The sequence below is a fragment of the Crocuta crocuta genome, unplaced genomic scaffold, assembly GCF_008692635.1.
Source record: "Crocuta crocuta isolate KB4526 unplaced genomic scaffold, BGI_CrCroc_1.0 scaffold62, whole genome shotgun sequence".
Classification (NCBI taxonomy): domain Eukaryota; kingdom Metazoa; phylum Chordata; class Mammalia; order Carnivora; family Hyaenidae; genus Crocuta; species Crocuta crocuta.
Genome location: NW_027529173.1, coordinates 1,884,772 through 1,911,783, shown reverse-complemented (window position 1 = coordinate 1,911,783; position 27,012 = coordinate 1,884,772). Strand labels below are relative to the sequence as shown.

The 27,012-nt window shown below is 36.3% G+C and overlaps 1 protein-coding gene across 1 annotated transcript in view; it reads left to right on the top strand.

The window, feature by feature from the left end:
• The window catches only part of ABCB5 (ATP binding cassette subfamily B member 5), a 178,747-nt gene extending 167,785 nt beyond the window's left edge, over window positions 1-10,962 (top strand). The window contains exons 25-28 of the mRNA XM_077757610.1: window positions 1,410-1,607; window positions 5,863-6,069; window positions 9,147-9,293; window positions 10,765-10,962. Of these exons, the coding sequence (XP_077613736.1) occupies window positions 1,410-1,607; window positions 5,863-6,069; window positions 9,147-9,293; window positions 10,765-10,962 (750 nt within the window). The remainder of the gene's footprint in view (window positions 1-1,409; window positions 1,608-5,862; window positions 6,070-9,146; window positions 9,294-10,764) is intronic.
• The last annotated feature ends 16,050 nt before the right edge of the window (window positions 10,963-27,012 follow it).

The window sequence follows — 27,012 nt, the reverse complement described above, 5'->3', positions numbered from 1 at the left end:
AACAGTTCATTACATTATTCTCTCTACTTTTTCAGTTGTTTGAAATTTTCCCTAATAAAATGTTTAAAATAGTAAGAATAAATTTGAAAATGTATTAAAGTCTAGAAGTGTAGAATATGTCTCTCTATGTCTTTCCCAAAGGCACAGAACATACACAAAATAATGTATTCTTCATTATTCTCAATTTCTGGGTTTATTTTGTCAAACGTTATTGCGTAAATAACATTCATTTCAGGGCAAAACAGAAAGCACTGAATAAGGTAAAAATAAGCTATTACTACTACTGCACTTAACATGTTGGCATATCTCCTAACATTTCTTTCCTTTGACAATACAATATCATTTTTAAATAGTTTTTGAAGTTCCGGTCTTCCACCTACCCCTGCTTTCTCCCCATATGCTGGGCTCAGAATATGCTGAGCATGACTATTAAACCTGACTATTTAAATTGCAGTTGATTGAGGGCAAACATGAGGTTCAAAAAGAACCTAAAAATCTTCTCAAACATATAAAGGGAAAGTTAATCATTTAGTGATAATTCTGTAAAGTCTTTTATAAACATCCCTGGTATATAGAAGCATTGGTTTACAAATTATCAACCCCTAAAGATATCGAATAAGCTTTTAGGCATCACTTTCAAATAATAACCAGTTGAAAACAAAAATAAACCCAAATTCAAAGTATAATATATATTAACTGTAAAACATGTTCCAACTTACAAAAATAACATTTGTACATATAGTTTATGAGGATGCCAGCTATTATGAATTAAGTAATAACGGTCTGTAAAATACACACTAAATTTTAATACATATTAAATTTTATATACATATGAAATTATTCAGAATATTTCATCAAACAGCTAATCTGCAGATTGGACTATGTCTAAGTAGTGAAGCCAGAGGAAACTAATGCTTTTTAGAAACTTGGTGAAGTCCAGTAATGAAGGCAAGAAATAAAGATATAAAGATAAATACAAAAGTGAAAGAAACAATCATGCAGTCTGTAGCTCTTCAAGAGGAATACTGTTTGAAATAACATGATTGTGGGGGTGCCTGGGTGGCTCCGTAGGTTCAGCGTCCAACTTCAGCTCAGGTCATGATCTCACGGTTTGTGAGTTTGAGCCCTGTGTCAGGTTCTGTGCTGACAGCTCAGAGCCTGGAGCCTGCCTCAGATACTGTCTCCCTTTCTCTCTGCTTCTCCCCTGCTCACTCTGTCTCTCCGTCTCTCTGTCTCTGTCTCTCTCTCTCTGTGTCTCTCTCTCAAAAATAAATAAATATTTTTTTAAAAATTTAATCAAATGATTGTGGAAACATGCATAATTTTCAGAAAGCACTCAGCCAGTGTGCTATAATGTGTTACAATCTTTTTAAGTCATCGTTCTAATCCCTGTGAACTTTCTTTCCCAGGATACATGTGAAGGGAATATAGAGTTTCGAGAGGTCTCTTTTTCCTATCCATGTCGCCAAGATGTTCTCATCCTTTGTGGCTTATCCCTAATTATTGAGAAAGGGAAAACAGTAGCATTTGTTGGAAGCAGTGGCTGTGGAAAAAGCACTTCTGTCCACCTTCTGCAGAGATTTTATGACCCCACTAAAGGACAAGTGGTAAGACTGATTTTAAATACAGCTTACCTTGGTTTTGGTGGTGCTATTCTTAAACATTCCCTTGGGCTTAATCATCCTTACTGGTTTGAATAGGGCAAACAGTGCAGTAGTGTTTAAAAAAAAAATCTCTTGGGGCGCCTGGGTGGCTCAGTTGGTTAAGCGTCCAACTTCGGCTCAGGTCATGATCTCACGGTTCGTGGGTTCGAGCCCCACGTTGGGCTCTGTGCTGTTGGGCTCTGTGCTGACAGCTAACTCAGAGCCTGGAGCCTGCTTCATATTCTGTAACTCCCTCTCTCTCTGACCCTCCCCTGCTCACGCTGGCTCTCTCTCTCAGAAATAAATAAAACATTAAAAATTTTTTTAAAATATCTTTCCCTTAACTATGCAGATAAGCAAGCCAGTAACAAAAATGATGGATAAGACTTTGAGGCTAAATAGAAAATATAAAGACTCAACAGTTCTTCTGTCATGATGGTGGCAGAAATTTTGGTCTTAAACTGAAGATGATACAAATGGAAAGATACTCCATGCTCATGGATTGGAAGAACACATATTGTTAAAATGTCTACACTACCCAGAACAATCTGCAGATTTAATACAATCCCTATCAAAATACCAACAGTACTTTTCACAGAACTAGAAACAAACAATTCTAAAATTTTTATGGAACCACAAAAGACCCTGAATAGCCAAAACAATCTTGAAAAAGAAAAGAAAAGCTGGAGATATCACCATTCCAGACTTCAAGTTATATACAAACCTGTAGCAATCAAAACAGTATGGCGCTGGCACAAAAACAGACACATTGCCCGATGGAACATAATACAGAGTCCAGAAATAAAGCCACACATATATAGTCAGTTAACTTTTGACAAAGGAAGAAAGAATATATAACAGGGGAAAGACAGTCTCTTCAATAACTGGTGGTAGGAAAACTGGACAGTTACATGCAAACGGATGAAACAAACCACTTTATAACATCATAAACAAAACAACTCAAAATAGATTAAAAACATACATGTGAGACCTGAAACCATAGCAGCCCTAAAAGAGAACATAGGCAGTAATTTTCTGACATTGGCTATAGCAACATTTTTCAAGGTAGGTCTCCTAAGGTAAGGGAAACAGAAGCAAAAATAAACTATTGGAACTATATCAAAATAAGCTTTTTCACAGTAAGGGAAAACATTAATGAAACAAAAAGGCAACCTACTAAATGGGAGAAGATACTTGCAAATGATATATCCAAAAAGGGGTTAATTTCCAAAACATAAAGAACCTCTGCAACTCAACACCAATAAAAATTTAAAAATTAAAAAAATTTAAATTTAATTTTAAAAAATCAAATTTAAAAATGGGCAGAGGACTGGAAGAGATAGTTTCCCAGAGAAGACATACAGATGGCCAACAGACACATGGACAGATGCTCAGCATCACCAATCACCAGGGAAATGCAAATCAGAACCACATGAGATTACACCTGTTGGAATGACTAAAATCAGAAAGACAAAAATTATGGGCACCTGGGTGGCTCAGTCAGCTGAGCGTCCAACTTCAGCTCAGGTCATGATCTCATGGTTTGTGAATTCAAGCCCTGTGTCAGGCTCTCTGCTGTCAGTGTGGAGCCCATTTTGGATCCTCTTTCCCCCCTTCTCTGTGCCTCCCACATTCATGCTCTCTCTCTCTCTCTCTTTCTCTCAAAAATAAACATTTTTTTAAAAAAGACAAGAAATAACAAATGTTGACAAAGATGTGGAGAAAAATGAACCCTCAAGCACTGTTTGTAGGGATTTAAACTGATATAGCAGCTATGGAAAATAGTAAAGGAGGTTCCTCAAAAAATTATAAAGAGAAATACCATATGATCCAATAATTCCATCACTGGATATTTACCCAAAGAAAATGAAAACAATGATTCAAAAAGTATACACACCTTTATGTTTATTGCCACATTACTTACAGTACCAAAATATGGAAGCAATCCAACTGTCCACTGATAGACAAATGTAGAAGATGTGAGAGAGAGAGAGAGAGAGAAAGAGAGATGATGGACTATTAATCAGCCATAAAAAACGACGGGATCTTGCCATTTGTGACAACATGCATGAACCTAAAGGATATTATGCAAAGTGAAATAAGTCAGACTGAGAAAGATAAATTATGTGGAATCTAAAAAACAAAACAAATGCATAAACCAAAAAAAGTAGAATTAGACCTACAAATACATAGAAACAAACTGATGGTAGCCAGAGGGAAAGGGGGGGGGAATGAATAGATAAAGGGGGGAGAGATGCTTCTAGTTATAAGTCACAATAATAAGGGGCAAAGAATAGGGAATATGGCCAGAAATATTGTAGTAGCTTTGAATGGTGACAGATGGCAGTTATACTTGTGGTAAGCATAGCATAATGTATGAGAAGTTGAATCATTATGCTGTACACCTGAAACTAATACTCAAATTAAAAAAATACATATCTATTTGGCTCAGGTCACAATCTCACGGTTTGTGAGTTTCAGCCCTGTGTCTGCCTTAACAGGGCAGAGCATGCTTGGGATTCTCTCTCTGCCCCTTCCTCTCTCTCTCTCTCTCAAAGTAAATAAACATTAAAAATGAAAATAAAAAAATTAAAAGTTTACAAATTAGAAATTTCTAAAAAGGAAAAATATTTTAATCTTACAAGGCATGGAATTCTTAGAATACAGGTGTTGGAGGAGGGGGTCCAATATCCATACCGTTCTGGTTTAAGACAGAGGTTAAGTTTCCTCTGCCAACCTGATTCAGGCTTCCTGCTATTCCCACTGGCCTTTTCTACCCCGCCAACTCTCAAAACTTTATGCATGGTTAGGGCTTATCTGAATCACCTCCCTTAAGTCCTGTATCCTGTGTTCAAAAAAAAAAAAAAAAATGCAACCTCTTCCTCCTTAGAATTCTAATGACTTTTTCTCACTAGTGCCTTTCTTACTCTCCATATTTTCAGGTTTTCATTTATCCTTTCCCCCCACAACCACCACCACATCCCCCTAACCCCCGCCACACACACACAGACACACACACACGACTTCCTGTTCTGTCTCCTCTTCTAATCTCCAAAAGTCAAAGAATGTCGTGTTAGTCCTCATTCTCCTCCAATTCACAGGGGTTTTTTTTTCCCATCACAGATTCTTAATGACTATTTGCAAACTAAAATGGTCCAGAATGTCTTCCTATTAACAGTAGTAACAATGAGTTAACAATGAGTCCAAAAATAGGTGACAGTCATCTATTTGCACACAGCATAGCACACCCTCTCCTTTAGACCCTCCAATGATTTCCTACTGCAGTTAGTATAAAAGAGTCCATCCTATGATCTACCCCCTTCCTCTCTCTAACCTCCCTTCCTATCACTCCTCACCTCAATGTGTACTGTGTGCCAGTCTCATTGGCGTCTTAGTGTTCTTTAAACTAACTTATGGCCTTGTTCTGGCTATTGCCCTGCTGGGAATTTTCTTGCTTTAACCTCTTTGTGGAGTCCTTCTTACCATTGATGTCTCGATCTAAATGCTACTTCTCTGGGTAAGGCTTCTTAGATTACTCTGTAGAAAATCATGCATCCACCCACCTGCTTCCCACAGCCTCCCCACATCTCAGTCACTCCTTATCCCATTATCCTGTCTGCATGACACTTTCTGTTTCCGAGTTGATTATTTGTTAGTGTGTTTATTGTCTGCCTGTCTCCAGTAGAATGTAAGCTGCAGAAGGGCAAGAGCTTTGTCTTGCTTACCTCTATTTCCCTGGTACTTGAGAAGTCCTCATCAGCTAGTAGGTATGCTCATCAAATGTCAGTTGAATGTTATTATATGTTCATGTGAATAAGCATGGCTATGTACAAAATTACATACGTCTATATGTGGACTACAGTGTTGGTCCATACCTTCCCTCTCTTGGCTTTAATAAAGTGGGGTCCTATTACAATGGAGGTTGCTCACTTTCCATCTGACTTCAGGACAGAGTACCAGCCTTGACTCTAGACTCCAGGCAAGTGTCTAGAATATGTGGCCATTCGTAGAAATGTCAAATAAGTTTGAGAGTTGGCATTTTAGGCAGTTCACTATGCTTCTATACAGCATATGATTTATAATCCATCCTTAGGTAGCATTTTACTGTGAAATACCTTGAATTCCTATTCTTGTTTTAATTTATGTTTGAATACAGTGAACTAAAACATAATACAGTTGTTGGATCTTCACATACCATTCTCCATTCTGCTTTCGGCAGCTATTTGATGGTGTGGATGCAAAGGAACTGAGTGTACAATGGCTCCGTTCCCAAATAGCAATCGTTTCTCAAGAGCCTGTACTCTTCAACTGTAGCATTGCCGAGAATATTGCCTATGGTGATAACAGCCGCGTTGTGCCACTAGATGAAATAAAAGAAGTAGCAAATGCAGCAAATATCCATTCTTTTATTGAGAGTCTCCCTGAGGTAAGAAAAATATCTGAAATCTTGAGTCACAAAGCTGCCAAGTAAGCCTAAGTGGTTGTTTTTATGTGCTCCTTGAATTATACAATTTATTTATTGCCAGCTTCTAAAGTTATACGTAAAAAGTAAAGATTGAGATTTTCCTGTGACTAGTTTTTCCAAGACCAAACTGTATTAATATTCACTAAATTAGTTTTCTTATGTTGATTCTTTACCTTCTTTCCACATACACTCCACTTATGTCTACGCCACCATCAGCCCCCTACTCTGATTAAGCAGCATCTTAATCTGTCTTCCTGCTTCCAGTCTGCCCTATCAAAATTCTTCTTCCTCATAGTACTAGGGCGAGCCTTTAAAAACATTAATGAGATTCTGTCCCTTCCTGCTGAAAACCTCCTAATGGCATCCCTTTGCACTTAGAATAAAGTCCAAATTTCTTCTGTGTCTGGCAAGGCCTTCTGTGATCTGGTCCCACTTACCTCTCCAGCTCCTTCCTCACCATGTGCTCATTCTGCTCCAGGCACACTGGCCTCTTTTCTGTCTCAGAAACACACCAAGTTTTTCCCTACCTCAGGACATTTGTACTTGCTGTTTCTTCAGCCAGGACCTCCCTTACTCTGGCTCTTTTCAGAGCCATCTCCTTAACTTTGAAGCTCTCTGAAATGCCATCTTTGCAGAGACCCTCCCTGGCCACCTTATCAAAAGTGTCCCCACCACTCCCGTCACCTACCACACAGTCTCCAGGGTGTTTGCACTGTCTAAAATTACCCTGAGGGATTATTGACTTATTTAGGGTCCTCTCTCCCCATTAGAGTATTAGGTCCTTGCCTGCCATTTTTGTCACTTCTCTGAAATGGCAAACACAGTGTCACTTCTCTGTGACAGCTGACCCAGTAAAGTTAAAATCTTGGCTAACTGTAGAGAGGGCTTTAGCATAGCAAGCATTAATACAAATCCAATTACACTTTAAGTTATTGTAACTTAAAGTGCTTGCAATATCTGAGTGTTTATACTTGCATACATGCTTATAAAAATTAAATTAAAATATAGATAGACACCTACTTTTAATTAGAAACAAGCTTTTAGAATGTTATTTTCTAGCTTACCTTAAAAGAGAAGGCCTAAGCTTAATAACCACTCAACAATCTAGTACGCTGTTCTTTGAGGGAGAGTAATGGTCACCATATTCTCTGAGTTTTATAAAAGTAGATCTTCCCTCACCATCACCTGTCCACACTAAATGGTGCCTATAACTAGAAAGGGACCATAAATAATACAATGTCTCTTACTCCATTTTATATTTATACCATTTGACTTTTTTCTTTTTTTTTTTTAATGTTTTATTTATTTCTGAGAGAGAGAGAGAGACAGCATGAGCAGGGAAGGGTCAGAGAGAGAGGGAGACACAGAATCCGAAACAGGCTCCAGGCTCTGAGTTAGCTGTCAGCACAGAGCCCAACGCGGAGCTCGAACCCACGAACCATGAGATCATGACCTGAGCTGAAGTCGGACACTTAACCAACTGAGCCACCCAGGCGCCCCAAAATATTGTGTTTTTTAAATTGAAAAATGAACTTTGAGGTGAAGTAGACACATTTATCACAAGGCTGTTTCACAGGCTCTCTCAATACCCACTCTGCCCAAATGGTACCCCTTGAAGGCAATCAGATGTGGAGGGAAAGGCAATTAATTCAGGCTCCTCTAAAGCACTACACAAAATGAATAGCATATTAATCACATGCTGCATCTTTTCAATGATGCTACTACAGGATCCACCTTTAGAAGGTTGTATAATTAGGGGCGCCTGGGTGGCTCAGTTGGTTAAGCATCCAGTGGTTTTGGCTGAGGTCATGATCTCATGGTTTCTTGAATTCAAGGCCGGCATTGGGTTCAATGCTAACAGTGCAGAGCCTGCTTGGGATTCTCTCTTCCCTTTCTCTGCTCATCCCCCACTCACTCCATCTCTGCCTCTCTCAAAATAAACTTAGAAAAAAATTAAAAAGTTGTATAATTAGACTTGCTTTTCCAGTGAAGCAGTTCCATCCACACATTCTTCTCTGGATACCAATGGTATATATTTATTAGACAACTAGCAAGAGCTAGTAGAAAGCAGTGTGGAACCTCAGAGGGAAGTAGAGTCGATGGGACAGTCTAAAAAGCAAGTGGGAGCCTGCTTGCACTAACTGAACTGACCAGTCACAATTTAGCAGACCACAACAGCTTCAGGATACTCCTCGCGTAGTTTCTTTATTCTTCTGTGGAGGAAAACACTGGAGAAGAGGAACATTAGTAAATAGGAGGCCTGTGGAAACACTGGGAGTGCTAAATGTCACTATTATGGCCTGAAAAGGTGAACAGACTGTCTCCAGATGTCAGCCTTATTTACTATCAAGAAGATCCCAGTACCTGGAGAGATGTGCCCCTAGAGGTTTGGCAAGAGGCAGTGTGAGGAAACCCAGTGATTTCCTTGATTTTATTTATTTTTATTTTTTTACAAATAGTTTATTGTCAAATTAGTTTCCACATAACACCCAGTGCTCTTCCCCACAAGTGCCCTCCTCCAGGCCCATCCCCCCTCCCCCCCACATCCATCAGTCCTCAGTTTTTGTCAGCATTCAAGAGTCTCTCATGGTTTGCCTCTCTCCCTTTCCCCCACCATTTCCCCCCTTCTTCTCCCCCTTGTTCCTACATCAAGTGATTTCCTTGATTTTAGATACATTTAATTGTTTTGACCTGAAAATAGAAGGTAATGTAATTTAATGGAAAAGACTTGTGTTTACTGAAAACTTTTTTGCCAATAATTTTTTTCTTATGCTTTAATTTGAATAATTCCTTTGTAGAAGGGTAATGGCAAAGGTCTGCTGTTTGCGATCAGATTAGATATGTAAATGAGATGGTAGTGCTTACTGCTAGTTTAGCATTTATTTGCAACAAAGCCCAAGAATAGATTTCAGAACTTATTGGGACACAAATTTTCAGAAGGAGCAAAATTTGAAATATTTAGATGGTTCTCGCCCACAGATGCCATACTAATGTAAATAACCAAGCCTTGCTTTCATAATTGCATGTTCCTGTAATAGAAATACAACACACACGTTGGACTGAAAGGAACACAGCTTTCTGGAGGCCAGAAACAAAGGCTAGCTATTGCAAGGGCTCTTCTCCGGAAACCAAAAATTTTATTGTTGGATGAGGCGACTTCAGCCCTTGATAACGAGAGTGAAAAGGTAACATTCTCTTTATTTCATCTCAGAGAGTAGAGTATTGTAGAAGAAATAAAGGTCAGTCTGAAGAAAGAAAACCCTGGAGAGAACTGCAGTCATAGGTGACGAATTCTAATTAAGGCTTTGGCCTTTACAAAAAAGTTAGAGGCTGGTGGGGAGGTGGGAAGGAGTTGGGACACAGGGCATCTGATGTTCTAGAAAGGTTTTCTCACTTGAATTGGTTTAGTACAAAGGCCCCATTCTTGAAATATTTCTTCAGTCAAGGAAGAAGCCCAAGAATAACCTTTCTATTTGATGATGATGATGATGATTCCAAACACATTCATAAGGCAATCTGAATGCACAAAAGAGTAATCTATACTGCAGTGTCAGAGCCTGCAGAGTTAGTCCATCTTCTATAGACTATTAGTTCCGTTTGAGAAGGAAATAAGAAAGCAAAGAGACACGTGACAATAGACATACACTGCAGGCTCCTTCAGACATTTAATTTTTGCTATGTCCTCATCCTCTAGTAGTTTCTTGCAGACAGTAGGCACTTACTTGTTAAATGAACACTGGTTGAATGAGTGATAATCTTTAATATTTACCAAGCGTCCATTATATGCTATTATCTCAATCCTCACAACTTAATGAATTAGTTTATTTTATTAGCATGCTCATTTGTTAGGCTAGACCACTAAGGCTTAGTAAGTAACTTCTCTGAATTTTAAGAGAGGATGTCTGATCTAAGAGCACATGTGGTTGGCCACCACACAATTGCTATTTACAGATGCTTATCATTCTTGATTTCTAAGGAGACAGTCTATTATGAAAGAAAAGAACATGATTTTTAGAATCACACATGCCTGCGTTGTAATCCTGGGTTCATCAGTACCAAGCAGTGTGACCTTGGTCAAGTGACCTGGACTTTTGGAATCTCAGTCTATTTATCAGAAAAATGAAAATAAAACCACCTTATAGAGTTATTGCAAGGACTTAAATGAGATATCCATCATTGGAATGAATATTTTATATATTCAACAAATTTTGGTTTTCACCCTCCACTCCTATTCCTCTATACAACATTATAACCCATTGTATCTGAGATTTTTGCCAGGACAGTTTTATAGCAAAATTCTACTAAAATAAATAAATGCTATGAGAAGAAATGAAGTAAGTAAGTTAGGCATTCTACTTTGGTGGAGAAATACTACTTTCTGACTCTGAGTTTGGAACTGCTTACTTACATACAAACAACCATCTCATTTTTATTCATTATCACAAAAGCTTTTCTAATTAAAAGTCTTAATGTGTCTATGGTTACTTGTGCTAGATTCCTATTGAATACGGTGAATATTTCACAAAGCAGGGCAGTTTTCCTTGGGGATAAGCAAATACACAAAGAATGTTATTAGATTACCTTTATCAATTTGATTTGGATAAGTATATTAGTATCTAACTCAAGCTAACAATCATGGGTCCTTTTCTCTTCCAGTTGGTTCAGCACGCCCTTGATAAGGCCAGCCAGGGGAGGACTTGCCTAGTGATTGCTCACAGACTCTCCACAATACAGAATGCAGATTTGATAGTAGTTCTGCAAAATGGAAAAATAAAGGAACAGGGAACTCCTCAAGAGCTCCTGAGAAATCGAGGTATATATTTTAAATTAGTGAATGCACAGTCAGTGCAGTGACGCTGTTAGAGTTAGCACATATTTTGATCTTTGTATAATGCAAAGAAAGAGTACTCAGTAATTATTTAGTATGCTTTGATCTCTTTTATTACATATATCAATACCTGGAATCATGCTATTCAAGTATAGACATGTTCTGTGTACACACCATCTTCTCTTCAGATTTTTTAAAGGAAACTAAAATTTGCAGAAGTCATGTAAGTGAGATAATGCCTGTAGCCCTCCTTTATGAAAACATTCTGTCACATTTGCTTTTAAAGCAGTTTTCTGCAAAATGAATCTATTTTCCTATCAACTTCTACTATAAAACTGGGAATACATTCCAACAGGGAAAAATTATCCAGTTAACTAAATTGAAAGATTTTAGTAAAAAGAAAGATGTAGTTGGGCCAGACATTGCAGGAGAATAATTTTAACTTGGATTTTGCAGCACATATTAAAGTACTTTGAGTGAGTTCTGTTCTCCAGACCATAGGACTTTCTCTCATAATCTCTCTCTCTCCATGTTTCTTTTAATGAATATCCATTGTTTCCTAAAATTCCATTATATCCCTTTTTTAGGGGGTTAAGGAGGATTACAATGTAAAATTCCCACCAGGATCAGGGTAGTTATCTTCTAGTTTACCAGTAAGTGAAATGCTTCACATGATCCATTCTGAAGATTTCATTATTCCAAACTTGGAGTTTTGCAGAATAAATTATAGGCATACCTGTGTATGAACAGTTATTAAAACAAGAGTTTTATTATGGACGAAAAATTTTAAAAGCCATTTTCTGTTAATCAAGTAACTTGTTTAAATTTTATATGTACTTTATTTTATGTAATATATGTATTATCTAAAATTTCAGTGTAAATAACAGTATTGGTAAACTGAGTCATATTTTCCCTTTACTTAAGTATGTAATTTCATCTAGTGATTTTACCTCTATTTTTAATTGTATTTTTCTTCCATTTATTGACACAGCCAGCTTCTTCAAGGTACACTCTGCCAATGATCAGAAGTATTATAAAAAATTAAAACCGTTTGTGCATTCTGCCACTTTTTTTTAAGTGGAAAATGCGAATAGGGGATTGAGGACAGATGTACTGTTTAGAATCATTAGCACTGCAAGCATTGTGGCTACTTCGCTGTTATACATGGATAGATAGCTCTTGGTGGTTTCTGTTTCCAGAGTAGTGTGGGCAGGAGGAAAAGGGCAGTACCACATGGATATGCTTAAGAGCCTCAGAGCAGGAGAACCTCAAGCTCTACTTCTGTAGTCCCTCCTAGATTAGCAAATATGGGCATACCTCGTTTTATAGTGTTTTCCTTCACTGCACGTCAATATTGCATTTTTTTTTTAAGTAGGCTCCAAGCCCAGCATGGGGCATGAACCCACAACTCTGATATCAAGAGTATGCTCTACTGACTAAGCTAGCCAGGTATCCCTCAATGTTGCATTTTTCATAAAATGAAGATCTGTGGCAACCTGCATTTAGTAAGTCTATCAGTGCTATTTTTTCAATAGCATTTACTCACTTCATGTCTCTGGGTCACATCTTTTTAATTCTCACGACATTTCAAACATTTTCATTATTATTCTTGTATTTGTTACCGTAATCTGTGATCAGTGATCTTTGATGTTGCCTTTGTAGTTGTTTTGGGTCGCCACAAACCGCACCCATTAAGAAGGCGAACTTAATTGATAAGGGTTGTGTGTGTTCTCACTGCTTCCACTACTGGCCATTTCCCCATCAATTTCCCACTTCTCAGGCCTCCCTACTCCCTGAGACACAATACCGAAATTAGGCCAATAACCCCACAATGGTGATAAGTGTTCAAGTGAAAGGAAAAGTCACACGTCTCACTTTAAACCAAAAGCTAGAAAAAAAATTAAGCTTAGTGAAAAAGACACGTCAAAAGCTAAGATAAGCCAAAAGCTAGGCCTTTTCCACCAAACAGTGAAGTTAGGAATGTAAAGGAAAAGTTCTTGAAGGAAATTAAAAGTGCTTCTCCAATGAACGCACAAATAATAAGAAAGTAAAACAGTCTTCTGGAGGAAATTTTTGTGTTCCTGGATAGAAGATCACACCAGCTACAACATTCCCTTAAACCAAAGCCTAATCCAGAGCAAGGTCCTAACTCTCTTCAATTCTATGAAGCCTGAGAGGTGAGGAAGCTGCAGAAGTTTGAAGCTAATATAGGTTGGTTCATGAGTTTAGGAAAGAGGCTGTCTCCATAACATAAAAGTGCAAGGTGAAGCAGCAAGTGCTGATGTAGAAGCTGCAGCAAGTTATCTAGAAGATGTAGCCAAGATAATTAATGAAGCTGTCTATTAAACAAAAGATTTTCAATGTAGATGAAACAGCCTTATGTTGAAAGAAGATGCCATCTAGGACTTTCATAGCTAGAGAGAAGTCAGTGCCTGGCTTTACAGACTAACTCTGGTTAGAGGCTAATGAAGCTAATGGGTGACTTTAAGTTCTAAAGGGAATGTTCATTTGGCATTCTGAAAATCCTAGGGCCCTTGAGAATTATGCTAAATTTACTCTGCCTGTGTTCTATAAGTAGAACAGCAAAGCCTGGATGACAAGAACATCTATCTACAACATGGTTTACTGAATATTTTAAGCATACCATTGCATCCTACTGCTCAGGAAAAAAAGATTTCTTTCAAAATATTACCACTCACTGACAATGCACCTAGTCACCCAAGAGCTCTGATGGAGATGTATAGCTAGATAAATGTTGTTTTCATGACTGTTAATAAAACATCTATTCTGCAGCCCCATGGATCAAGGAGAAATTTCAACTTTTCAAGTCTTATTTAAGAAATACATTTCATAAGTCTATAGTTCCCATACATAGTGATTCCTCTGATGGATCTGGGCATAGTAAATGGAACATCTTCCAGAAACGACTCACCATTCTAGATGCCATTAAGAACATTTGTGATTTGGGAACCTGGGTGGCTTAGTCGGTTAAGTGTTCGACTCTTGGTTTTGGCTCAGGTCATGATCTCATGGTTTGTGACCTCAAGCCCCTAGTTGGGCTCCATGCTGGCAGTGTAGAGCCTGCTTGGGATTCTCTCTCTCTCTCCCCTTCTCTCTCTGCCCCTCCCCCACTCACTCACTCTAAAATAAATAAATAAACTTTAAAAAAAAAAAGAACATTTGTGATTCATGAGAAGAGGTCAAAATATCAACATGAACAGGAATGTGGAAAAGCTGACTCCAGCCCTCATGGATGACTTGGAGGGGTTCAAGACTTCCATGGAGACAGTAACTACAGATGTGGTAGAAACAGTAAGAGAACTAGAATTAGACGTAGCATCTGAAAATGTAGCTGAATTGCTGAAATCTCATGATAAAACTTGAATGGATTAGGAAATGTTTCAAATGGATGAGAAAAGAAAGTAGTTTATTGAGATGGAATCTACTGCTGGTAAAAGTGCTATGAAAACTGTTGAAATGACAAGAAATTATTTAAAATATTATAGGGGCACTTGGGTGGCTCAGTCAGTTAAGCAGCCAACTTCAGCTCAGGTCACAATCTCACGGTTCGTGGGCTCGAGTCCTGCATCAGGCTCTGCGCTGACAGCTCAGAGCCTGGAGCATGCTTCAGATTCTCTGTCTCCCTCTCTCTCTGCCCTTCCCCCGCTTGCACTCTGGCTCTCTCTGGCTCTCAAAAATGAATAAATGTTTAAAATATTTAATATTACATAAACTTAGTTGATAAAGCAGTGGCAGGGTTTGAGAGGATTGACTTCAATTTTTTTTTATTTTGTTTTTAGAGAGAGCATGAGCTGGGGAGAGGGGAAGAGAGAGAGGGAGGGAGAGAGAGAATCTTAAGCAAGCCCCACACTCAGCAAGGAGCCTAATGTGGAGCTCAGTCTCACAACCCTTGGATCATGACTTGAGTCAAAATCAAGAGTTAGACACTCAACCTACTGAGCCACGCAGGCACCCCTGACTTGAATTCTGAAAGTAATTCTACTGTGGGTAAAATTCTATCAAACAGCATCACCTGCTACAGGGAAATTGTTCATAAAAGGAAGAGTCAATCTTCTCTCACCAGAACAAGCAACCATGCTGAGAATTGGTGTCTCAAACAGTTTATAAGGATCTCTGGGCTTATCAGCTAATAAAGGCAGAAAGTAAGTAGAAACGAGCTGCTTGGGGAGTGCCACAATTTAAAAGTTTCAAATCGAGTCTTAATATAATGGAAACACTAATAAGGGTACCCATGGAATACAAACAATTTAGCAAGGATAAGGTATGGCACAAATGTTAGTGAAAAGAGAAACACACCATGTTATATCTATTGTATAACTAACCCAACCAATCTACTTTATATCTTGCTACTCCTTAAATTAATTTGTGGTGTGTTTCTAAGTCAACTTAGGTCATAGCTCTACTAACCTGGTTATTAGCCTACTCCATTTCATAATATACACAGAGTGTATATACACAGAGTGTATATGACCTCTTGTATGAAAATATCTCCCATTAGTGTCCACCTATATATTCATTGTTTTCATTCTCAGCTCTTACTCTAAAACATTTGTGAGGTGAAATCATAGGTTCATTAGAAAGCTCACTCAGAAGAACTAGTCAGGGGAGAGATTGGTAGACATAGTAGTTTTCAAGCCTTGATTAATTTCTCTACCATTAGTAATAATTAGCAGAAACTTCAAAGTTTATTTAAAAGCCAAAATTATGTATGTATAAAAATCATAGATCACCAAATCATAATACACCAAATCATGTGTTACTCTACATAGTACAAGTAACACAGTTTGCCTCCTTTTATCAAAACCACACTGACAAAAGTTTGTATTACTTTTCTATTGCTGGTAAACAAACTACCATAAACTTAGTGGATTAAAACAACATGGATTTACTACCTTACAGATCTGGAGGTCAAAAGTCTAAAATCAGTTTCTATAGGCTCTGAGGACAAATTTATCCCTTGTTCTTTTCCATCTTCTAGAAGCTTCCCATGTTCTTTGGTCTACATCTCTCTGATCTCTGCCTTCCTTTGTCATATCTCTCTCTGCCTTTGACCCTCCTCTCTTATTCTTTTTTTTTTTCTATGTTTTGTTTATTTCTGAGAGAGACAGCGTGAGCAGGGGAGGGTCAGAGAGAGAGGGAGACACAGAATCTGAAACAAGCTCCAGGCTCTGAGCTAGCTGTCAGCACAGAGCCTGACGCGGGACTCAAACCCCCGAACTGTGAGATCATGACCTGAGCCGAAGTCGGACGCTTAACCGACTGAGCCACCCAGGCACCCCCTTCCTCTCTTATTCTTATAAGGCCCCTTGTAATTACATTGGGCTCACAACAAATCCAGAATGATCTTCCCATCTCAAGATTCTTAGTAACATCTACAAAGGCTCTTTTGATATGTAAGGCAGCATATTCATAGGTTCCAGGAATAAGGACACGACATCTTTGGGAGGCCATTACTCAGCCTACTATTTAAACTACCTGTTTAAATATTTAAATACTATTTAAACATTTATTCCATTTGGAAGACAATTTTTCAACTTTGCATTAAGTAACAGCTCGAAGAGAATCCTGAAAACATCCAGCCCAACATCATTATATGAGGATGAGAGAGCAAACACTCACATATCTTGCCTCCAAGCACTATGCTTTTTCCATTGCAACATGCTACCTATCCTCATTGTTAGTCCAGGATTCGGGATGTATTTGTCCTTCTCTCTTTACTTTTACTACCGGGACTCTGCTATTGCTGCTATTTCCTTTCACCTTAAGACTAGGTTTATTAAATAGAAGTTTCTACTAAGTTCTACTTTCTTAATCTTATTCTCTTTCCACTGAATAACTTTATGTGCCAGAAAGTAAAAACAGCATCCTTATTCCTGCAAATATATGAGCTTTCACACATACTTTTGGATTTTCCTAAAACCATTTTAAACCACTGCTTCTAATGAGCTAACATTTTTTTTAAATTTTTCATGTAGGTATAAGATAGGCACTTTATGTACATTATCTCATTAATCCTCAGATCAACATTATAATGGCATTTATTATTAATATTATCTCTCTTTAAAGAAAAGAAAACTAAAGCGTAAAGAAATTCAATGATTTGTTGAAACCTAAGTTCTAGGGTTCATACCCTTGTCCAACTCCAGTCTCCATCATCACCCTGAGGACTTCTATCCACAATTTATTCAGGAAGATGGCTAGCTGAATTGAGTGTGCAGTCATTGCTTGCAGGAGTACATTGGGTCATTGTGAGGATCAAACCAAAGTTTTGGCAGCAGTTACCTAGTTTAGTAAAATTAACTAGCCACACTCTAAAAATATTTTCTATATCCACACCACTGGAAGAACACTGAATTCAGCCCAGGGTAGGAGATCAGTCTTTCCTTTAGTGTTTACTCACATGTACAAGTATTGTGGATTTGGATGTTTTTCATGAGCAAAATTGCAGAAATATTCCAAGCAAAAAGAAATTTTTTTAAGAGACACACTTCTTGGACAAAAGCATAGTATCTTTGATTAAAATGTCTGTGGAAATATTCCAGAAAGCATCACCAATGTAACTGAATTTGTTGGGCATATTTTACTAATGATTTATAATTAATTATCAAAGTTCAATTTAATCATACTAAAATGTTTTTCTTTTTAAACTGTTTGAGGATCTGTTTTTTTAAGATTTTATTAATTCATTCATGTATGTATGTATTTTTGAGAAAGAGAGAGCAGGGGAGAGACAGAGGGAGAGGGAGAGAGAAGATCTTGAGCAGGCTCCACGCCCAACGTGGAGTCCCACATGGGGCTCAATCTCAGGACAGATCCTGACCTGAGCCAAAATCGAGTGGTACACTTAATCGACTGAGCCACCCAGGTGCTTCAACTTGAGGTTCTATTTAAAGAATTTTACTGAGATTTCAGAAAAGCAAAAGTTAGAATAAGTAGGTGTGAAAAATTATAATGAATGCAATTACTGTTACATATTAGACTGAGGGAAAAGTATGATCTAGTAAACTCATCTGTATTTTTGTAGATATAAATGATAGAATGATAGAATGCTATTCTTTTCAAGGCAAGTAAAGTTTGTTATTGAATGTAGGTATTTTGTTTGATCATCAACTTTACTACATCACAGTAATATGACTAAAATATTTTCTACATAGTTGAAAGTGAAGAAAAGATTCTGAGAAAAAGGTTGAAGTTGTTAAATTACCAGAACATTCCAGACAACTGTGAAGCAGAAATGAAAAAAAAAAAAAAGAGAAAGAAGAAGAAAATAATATTTGAAAACACTCAATAAAGAATTTAATATACTCTTAGCAACTAGTTCAGGAGTGGAAGGAAAAACTATTCCATCATTGTAGCCTCATAAAGCCTACAAAATGAGATACAAATTTAAATTTAAATTCCTACTTCCGTGGCCCAGTTCAGACAGAAATATATCTTTGCCCACTTAGTTTCTTAAATTCCTTTAGTCCCCAATTTCCTAAAGCTAACTGCCCTGAGAAGGGTTAATAAGTGACATAATAGCCAAAAATAAAAGGCCTGGCTCTCACAAATGGTTTGTACAAGGACACCAAAAAAAGGCAGAAGCAAAAGTGAAGTCATCAAGAATAACAGCGAGGTCAACAGGATTCCCAAGTATAGGGAAAGGAGAAAACTTCAAAAATAACAAAGAGAAAGTAAATGTCTTCCATTATCCAATGGAATGCCCCTGTTAGTAGCAGTAACAATAACATGATCAGCAAAATAAAGAAAGCTAGAACTACTAAAAAGAAGTTCACCTTCGTTGAGCACTCACCTATCAGGCACTGTGGTTGAGCCTTATAGGTATTAACTTACTGACACTAGGATACATTCCATTATTATTCAGATTTTACTAAATGAGGAAAGTGAGGCACAGAGTAATTAAAGAAACGTGGAGGAGGACACTTGTGGGGATGAGCACTGAGTGTTATGTGGAAACTAATTTGACAATAAATTATTAAAAAAAATAAAATAAAATAAAATTAAAAAAAAAGAAAGAAACGTCCCAAGGCCAAACACCAACGAAGTAACAGAAATCAATCCAGAAAATCTGATTCGATAGCCCACACTTAGCTAACCTATTATCCTGCTAAGATGGAACTGGAACTGGAAATGGTAAGGTACTTTTGAGCTGCTCACATAAGAAACAAGTTGCTATTTGCCTCCTCCTTACATTACAAAAATACATAGGTACCTAGTTCCTCTTTGGTTAACATTCTGATGTGAAGCTAGATTTTGTTCTGCCCACCCACACTCTGAAAAATTCTTGTACACAGCCCAGTTACAACTTGAAAGAGTTAGAAATACAGCTGCTCCAGCAATAGCACATTTTCCTCACAATTCTCAGTCTTCCCCTTCACACCACACACACACACACACACACACACACACACACACACACACACACACACACACAGAGTATATGGGAAGATTAGACCCTGGCTGGTATCTACACAGATTGTCTCTCATTGTTGAATCATCCCTGCTATCTTTATTTTCAGGGTGTTTATCATAACTCTTTTGTTCCATTTGCAACCCACTTGCTGATGCATCATTCCTTTCTTTGGTTAAGATAAAAAAAGATCTTGACAGTTGTATCATGCAGAACCAAGACAGATTTACAAATGTTGTAACTGAAAAAAGTAGTAACATATGTATTGGGTAAAGTGCTGGCTAACATAGAGTCCTTAAAAGTCATTCAGGTATGCTTAACCCAGGCTCCTACCCATACAAATGACTTCCCAAATATTCTAAAATAAATACTGCCTCAAGTAATGAAATTGTTTTTAAAAACTTGTTTTAAAATTTAAATTTAATGATAAACTGCAAAATTCTATATATTTTTTCATAATTGCAGAAGGCCTTGTAACATTAACCTAGAAAAAAATTAAAACATTTTGGAGTAACCAGTACTAAATTATACCACAAACCTAGCATATGCCAAACAAGCCAGAGAAGTGCAAACATCACAAAAGTTTGATTAGATACTTCTGAAATGTGCAGACAACACCCCCACAGTGTTTCTCTTATTTTCAGGTTGCTTTTCCAGTAAAATTGGAATCTTCACAGAAACTCCACATTCTGATAGCCAAGAGTGAACCCTTCTCCTTTCTCCATGTTAATTTTTACCGAGGTAGATGATAGAACCAAAGATAAAAGACACTTTCTTTGATTTACTCAAGTGAAATTCTTCTAAAATGTGTAACATGCTAGTCAAGCATATAAAGGACTCAAGAGTACACCTCTACCTCTAAATTTAAGGTCCATTTGTAGGCATCAGAGAAGTGTTGAGATGAGCACATTTTTAAGGTAAGATCCTGCAGCCTGCAGCCTGCATCAGAGTCAAAGGAGTTTGTTAACCAAAAAACAACCAAAAAAAAAAAAAGTTGAAAAACATAGTTCTAGACAAAGAAAAAAAAGTCTCCAAAACCAATCACTTTATCTATAGAAGTCATGAATACTAGTTATAAATTTGAGCATGGATAGAACAATTAAAGAAGTCCAATAAGTATTAACTTATTTTCTCTGTTACATTACAGTTTTAAAAAGGCACAGATGCTTGTCCTCATTGTTTTGGTCTCTTTTTAATGTGTTTGGAATTTTCTGTATACAGTGAAAAGAAAGAGCTGTTACTTTTCTAAATCTATTTGGCAGCATCAGTGAACTCTCTTAGTTTGTTATACATAACAGAATATTTAAATTTACTTAATAATCAAGTAACTTTATTTGGAGTACAAACAAAATTAATCTTTGTCCCCTTGTAACAATATGAGATGAAAATAGATTGGGCTTAATTCCTGGTAAATACATATACACTCATATACCAAGGTTTAAGTTATTTTAATACACTCTGAGCATGTTAAAATTATAAGACTATAAAGCCTACATATTGTTAAATTTTTAAGTAGTTAATTTTAGAGTCACAAGGGTAAGATAATGGGGTGATTATTTTTTCCAAATCATAATTTTTCCCGTAAAGAAAGAACTTAAGAAATATTTTACTTTTGTTTTACAATTATAAGTAAGTTCTCAAATTATAACTGTGATTCATGATCATGCTCAAGGCTTATTTTTAACCCAAAGTACTGCATTGGCATTCAGTATTTGTTGATTTGATTTTTTAACTTTTTGAACACAAGTAAATATATCATTTAAAGCATCACTATAAGATACTGTTGTCTGTACTGTAAGTTGAAGCTATTTTAGAGATATGATGTATATCCAATCTGCTCACCCTCTTCTTCCCTTCTCTCCTCCGGCAACTCAAGACTTTAAGACTCTTCAGGAGTTGTATATGTCACCTAGGTATTACAAAACTTCAAGCTTTCTAAAGAATAATAACTCTCCTATAGAATTGTGTAAGAAATTTAACAAATTTAGAATTAATTAGTAATTGAGTAAAACAGACTTTACTCTTAGACACTACTTCTCCAATAGCCATAAAAGATTAAAGTTTTAAAATAGATCTTTTGGTCCAGCTATCACAGCTCATTCAAATCAGAGTTATCTATGATGACCATGACTAAATGAACATTCTTTAAAGGTCAGTTCTGTTGCTCCATTGGCCTACATCATCTGCCTCATTTTGCAGTCAAGTGAACTTTCATTCAAAAAAGGGCATAACTAGGGCGCCTGGGTGGCTCAGTCGGTTAAGCGTCTGACGTCAGCTCAGGTCATGATCTCATGGTTAGTGAGTTCGAGCCCCATGCCAGGTTCTGTGCTGACGGCTCAGAGCCTAGAGGCTGCTTCAGATTCTGTGTTTCTCTCTCTTTCTGCCCCTCCCCTGCTCATGCTCTCTCTCTCCCAAAAAATAAACATTTTTTTAAAAATTAAAAAAAAAAAAGGGCATAACTGCGGTGCCTGGCTGGCTCAGTCAGTGAAGCATGTGACTCCTGATCTTGGGGTTGTGGGTTCAAGCCCCACCTTGGGTGTAGAAATTACTTAAAAATAAAATCTTAAAAAATTATTATTAAAAACAGGGTATATTTTGTGAATATACCATGGAAGGGTAATTCACAAACAAGGAAATTAAAAATGGCAAATAAATGGGGTCAATGTATAGGAATCTAAAATTTGCAACTTAAAACAGTAATGAGATTTAAGGGCACCCAGGTGGCTCAGTCGGTTGAGCATCTGACCCTCAATCGTGAGTTTGTAAGTTTGAGCTCCACATTCTGCTCCATGCTGCCGGTGCAAAGCCTGCTTGGGATTCTCTGTCTCCCTCTCTCTCTACCCCTCCCCCACTCACACTGTCTTTGTCTCGCTCAAAATAAATAAGTAAAACTTTTTTAAAAGTTAAAAAAACAGTAATGAGATTCATTCCTTCCTTATCGATTCAGCAAAGATCAAGAATTCAGTGCTTATAAGTGCAACCTGGGTGGCTCAGTTGGTTAAGTGTCTGACTCTTGATTATAGCTCAGGTCATGATCTCACAGTTTGTGAGATGGAACCCCACAGTGGGCTCTGTGCTGGGCATGAAGCCTGCTTGGAATTCTCTCTCCCTCTCTCTTGCCCCTCCCCCCATCAAAATAAATAAATAAACATTAAAAAAATAATAATTCAGTGCATTTAAGGTTGGTTCTCTGAACCACTTTCCTGGAGTACTGCTACATAGTTCCAGGCCAGTAATCTGGTCATCTCTGTCTAGAACCTTTTTTTTTTTTTAAGTTTTTATCGATTTCTTTCAGTAATTGCTACACCTCAGTGGGGCTTGAACTCACAACCCCCAGATCAAGAGTCATATGTTCTTCTGACAGAGCCAGGCAGGCACCTCTTTATCTAGAGCCTTTAATATGTTCTTATTCCTCAAGAATTCCTTTTTCCTCTAGCATCTAAGGAAATAATCAGAAATGAGAACAAAATGTGCATAAGGATATTCCATCATTTGGAAACAACTAAATGCCCAGTATTAGGGAAGCAGATAAAATTTTGATATATATGGTCAATTCAGTACTTTATAACCATATATTATTATGTTTGCATATAATTTTTAATAGTAAGGGATATTTATTTTAATATTAATGGGAAAAAAGCAGGTTATACTCTTGTACATTATATATAAGGAAAAAATCTCATATAAATAAAGACACAATTATTACATCTCAGAAGTAGGGTTAAGGTAATTTGTTTCCTCTGCTTCACAATTTCTTGTATTTTCTGGAATCTCTGCAGTGAGCATCTAATTATCTCCAAAAACAAATGATTTTTAAAACTTCTATTGAAATGGAAAGTATTTGGATTAGAATACGTGTAATATGATTTGACAAATTTGCACTTCTATCTGAATGCCTCTTAGAATTCAGAGGGATAATTATAATTTTTAAAATATTTATTAATCCAAATGAATTGGTTTTATAAAATAAAATGAAGGAAAAAAAAGTAGAATGGTTTGTGGGAACCTACTTACAATTTAATTTTCCAGGGAACGCTCATCAAGCCAGCCTCCAAAATAACTTTTCCTAAACTTCCCACTTAACCCGTTTGTCTGAAGCCTCAAAGTAATAACTGTGTTGCAGTGGAAGCAGAATTGAAGAGGTGACTACTTTTTAAGCCTGGGTCCTTGATAAATTTCCTGTTTGTAAATTTTTAAAAAACTGCATATATGATCTTTAAGGATTTCTCTGATTGGTATACATGGCTGGGTTAATATTGTTTTTACTTTCTGAGTTGTGTGAAGGCAAAATGGATAAAACTTAGATGCCTGATTTATTCTCCTACTCACCCCTTATTAGCTTGTATAGTATATAAGCTACACAGAATTTTACCCATTATTTCTGGGAATAATCACAAATAATAATTATCAAAAGATAAGAAAGTATTAGAAAAATTAACACCAAGATGAACCACAAGAAAGAAGACTATTATATTAAAAGAAAATGTCATGAATAAATAAGTGATTATTAACTCCATTTCCTGTAGTAATGCTTCCACAGAAGGAAAAACAAACTCTCCTAGAATAGAGAACTCTAACTTCTTATTATTTAGTTATAACTTATAGAATACCTAGCAAGTCAATTTTATTATTTTTTTAAATGTTAATTTTGAGAGAGAGAGAAAGAGTGCACCCAGGAGCAAGCGAGGGAGTGGGGGAGGGGCAGAGAAAGGGGGACAGAGGATCTGAAGCAGGTTCCATGCTGACAGCAGAGTCTGATGTGGGGATCGAACTCACCAACTCTGAGATCATGACCTGAACTGAAGTTGAACACTTAATTGACTGATCGATCCAGGCACCCCCTAGAAAGTGAATTTTATATACAGTATTGCTGCTACAACTTATACGTGACTTTTAGAAATACAGGTGTCCATGTTTGTGCAGTTCAATTAAGTAAGAGTTAAACCAGGAGATGGGTGTAAAATACCTGGAGAATAGAATTTATATGAGCAAACTTCAGTATAGGGTCTCAACTGCATGAATCTAGTGAGTAGAAATTAAGATTTTTAAAAGATGCTTCCTTTTTTACAGCATTAATATTACAAATAAGTGTGGAGAAACTGACCAACAAATATCACCATAATAATACTTTCTTGAAATGCTAGCTAAATCTAGTATCTTGGTATACAGGATACTACTAGTATTGTAAATGTATAAAGATAACCCAGAATGAAAGCAAATGAGCTGAAAAATAAGAAACACAAAAGAGCAAAAGGAAAATGAAATTTATATTTTAACCCTGTAGGTAACTAGCAAATCTTAATTTCATTATGTTCTTGGCATTTTCATGAATAGGCACAAGTTATTTTGTTTTTTTATATTGTCTTTTTTTAGCTTTGTCTTTATGGATATATAAATTTAATTTGAAAAGAAGAGAAAATTAAAAATTAGGACATCCAGTTAAATTTGGATTTCAAAAACACAATAAATCATGTTTAGTATAAGTAAGTTGCCAATATTGCATTGGGCATACTTATACTAAAAAATCATTTGTTACAGAGAACAAACTGAGGGTGGATGGGGAGCTGGGGGAGAGGGAAGAATGGGTGATGGGCCTTGAGAAGGGCATTTGTTGGAATAAGCACTGGATGTTGTATGTAAGCCAATTTGACAATAAACTATTTTCATATAAAAATCATTTGTTGTTTATCTAAAATTCAAGTTTAATTGTGTATCCTGTATTCATCTGGCAATGCTACGTATAGTAAAAATACATTTTAAATAAAGAATACTTTCCTTTTTTTAATGCAACTCCTTATAATCTCCCTTAGAACAAAAACCCATGCCAATGTATTACTCCTATAGAAGATACATTTATCTGTGCTTAAAAAAAGAAAAAAAAAGACAACCATTAGGTTTAAAAGCTTTCTATACTCTGACAAACTGGTTCCTTAGCAAACATAACCCTAAAATTTAACTTGAAAAATACGGTGGGAATAAATACAATCATTAAAGTATTTGTATTTTGTAGTTACTATATTAAGGACACTAATAATGAGTAAATAAATCATTTTAAATTGAAGAACTAAAAACTAGGTCTAGGCTGCAAATAAAACAATGCTAAGAATAAATTTGTAATCATTTGAAGTGAAACTATCAAACTTTCAAAATTTAATCTGATGCTTCCATAAGTGAAAAAAAAATGAGCTAGGTGTGTTTTTTTAGATTTTAATTAACTATGAAAGAAATAAAAACTTTCATTCTAAGAAACCATACTTTATAGGGTATTATTGAGGAACAGCTTTCCATGTAACTTACTATTACGAGGTCAGCATTTTTCCAATCTGCCACTGACTGATGTGCAATGAAATATCTATTGCCTTTCATTCTTCATTTTTAAAAAATTACATACCAATATTGATTTCTTCATTTTGACAAATATACCGTAGAGATATAAAATGCTAAGAATTGGGGAAACTACCAAAACTCACTGTACTATTTTTATAATTTTTCTGTAAATATAAAACTATTTCAAAATGAAAAGTTTACCTTAAAAAATGAAGTTAAAAGAGCCATGCACTGCTTTCAGACTATAAATTAATAAAAGTAGTTCCAAAACAGCTTCACTGGTATAAATCCCATTTCTCTGCAACAGGGACCGCCAGCATACCTCTCTTATGAAACTAAAATTTTCTCTGCAAAACAACAGATAGAATTTTAAGAATGGAACACTTCACTGATTCTGATTTTCCTGGATATACATATTAAAACACTCAAGTGAACATATCACTAAGCAAAGTATGTTCATAAGCAAAGTATGTTCATGTTTAATAATTACACCATATACTAAATAAATTATATCATATGCTTTCTACAAAGTGTATGCAACTGAAGAATATATGCTGTTCTGCTGCCAAAATATTTTTACAAGGCTGTTTTACTGCTCTCTCTTCATTACTATTCGAACATTCAATTGTGACAATGAACTAAAATATGTCACTAGTGAAGGCATAGGAAATAAACACGTACGTTACTCAAAACTACTACAGTTTTAAGCAAATTAGTTATTTATTAAGAGAAAGAACAAAATTTAATCTGCATCACAGTATAAAAGGTACTGAACTGTCACCTACAAGAACTTTATTTTCTTAAAAGTTTTGGGAAAAATATAATTTAATGTTACTAAAATGATTATTTTCCCCAAAATAGAAACTTTATTTTTTTAAATAGAAACTTTATATATCTCTAGACAAATTCTGTTAAAGAGTATTTTATAACTTAATATTTTTAAAACATCACTATATCAATGTGATTATCTTTTAAATACATGTCCACCTGCCACCAGGTTCCCCTCCCTTACAAAGGCCATTGTTTGTTCAATTAAAAGGGGAAAGAAACTACTTATGCAAAGGAGGGGGGGGGAAAGCCAAAATAAGGGATAGGTATGTAGGAGAGAAATGAAGCATTGATCAGTGTAGAAGAATGAGCACAAAACTTCCTGAAATGATAGGAAACCTGATGATAGGGTACCTGCATAATTAGGGACATTAAATTGGGTGCAAAATTGCACAGTACAAATCCTTTACTTTCAGTTGAACTACACAATCATCTGAACTCTAGGGGGGAAAACATCTACTTACTTTCTTCTATTTCATTGCTTAAAATG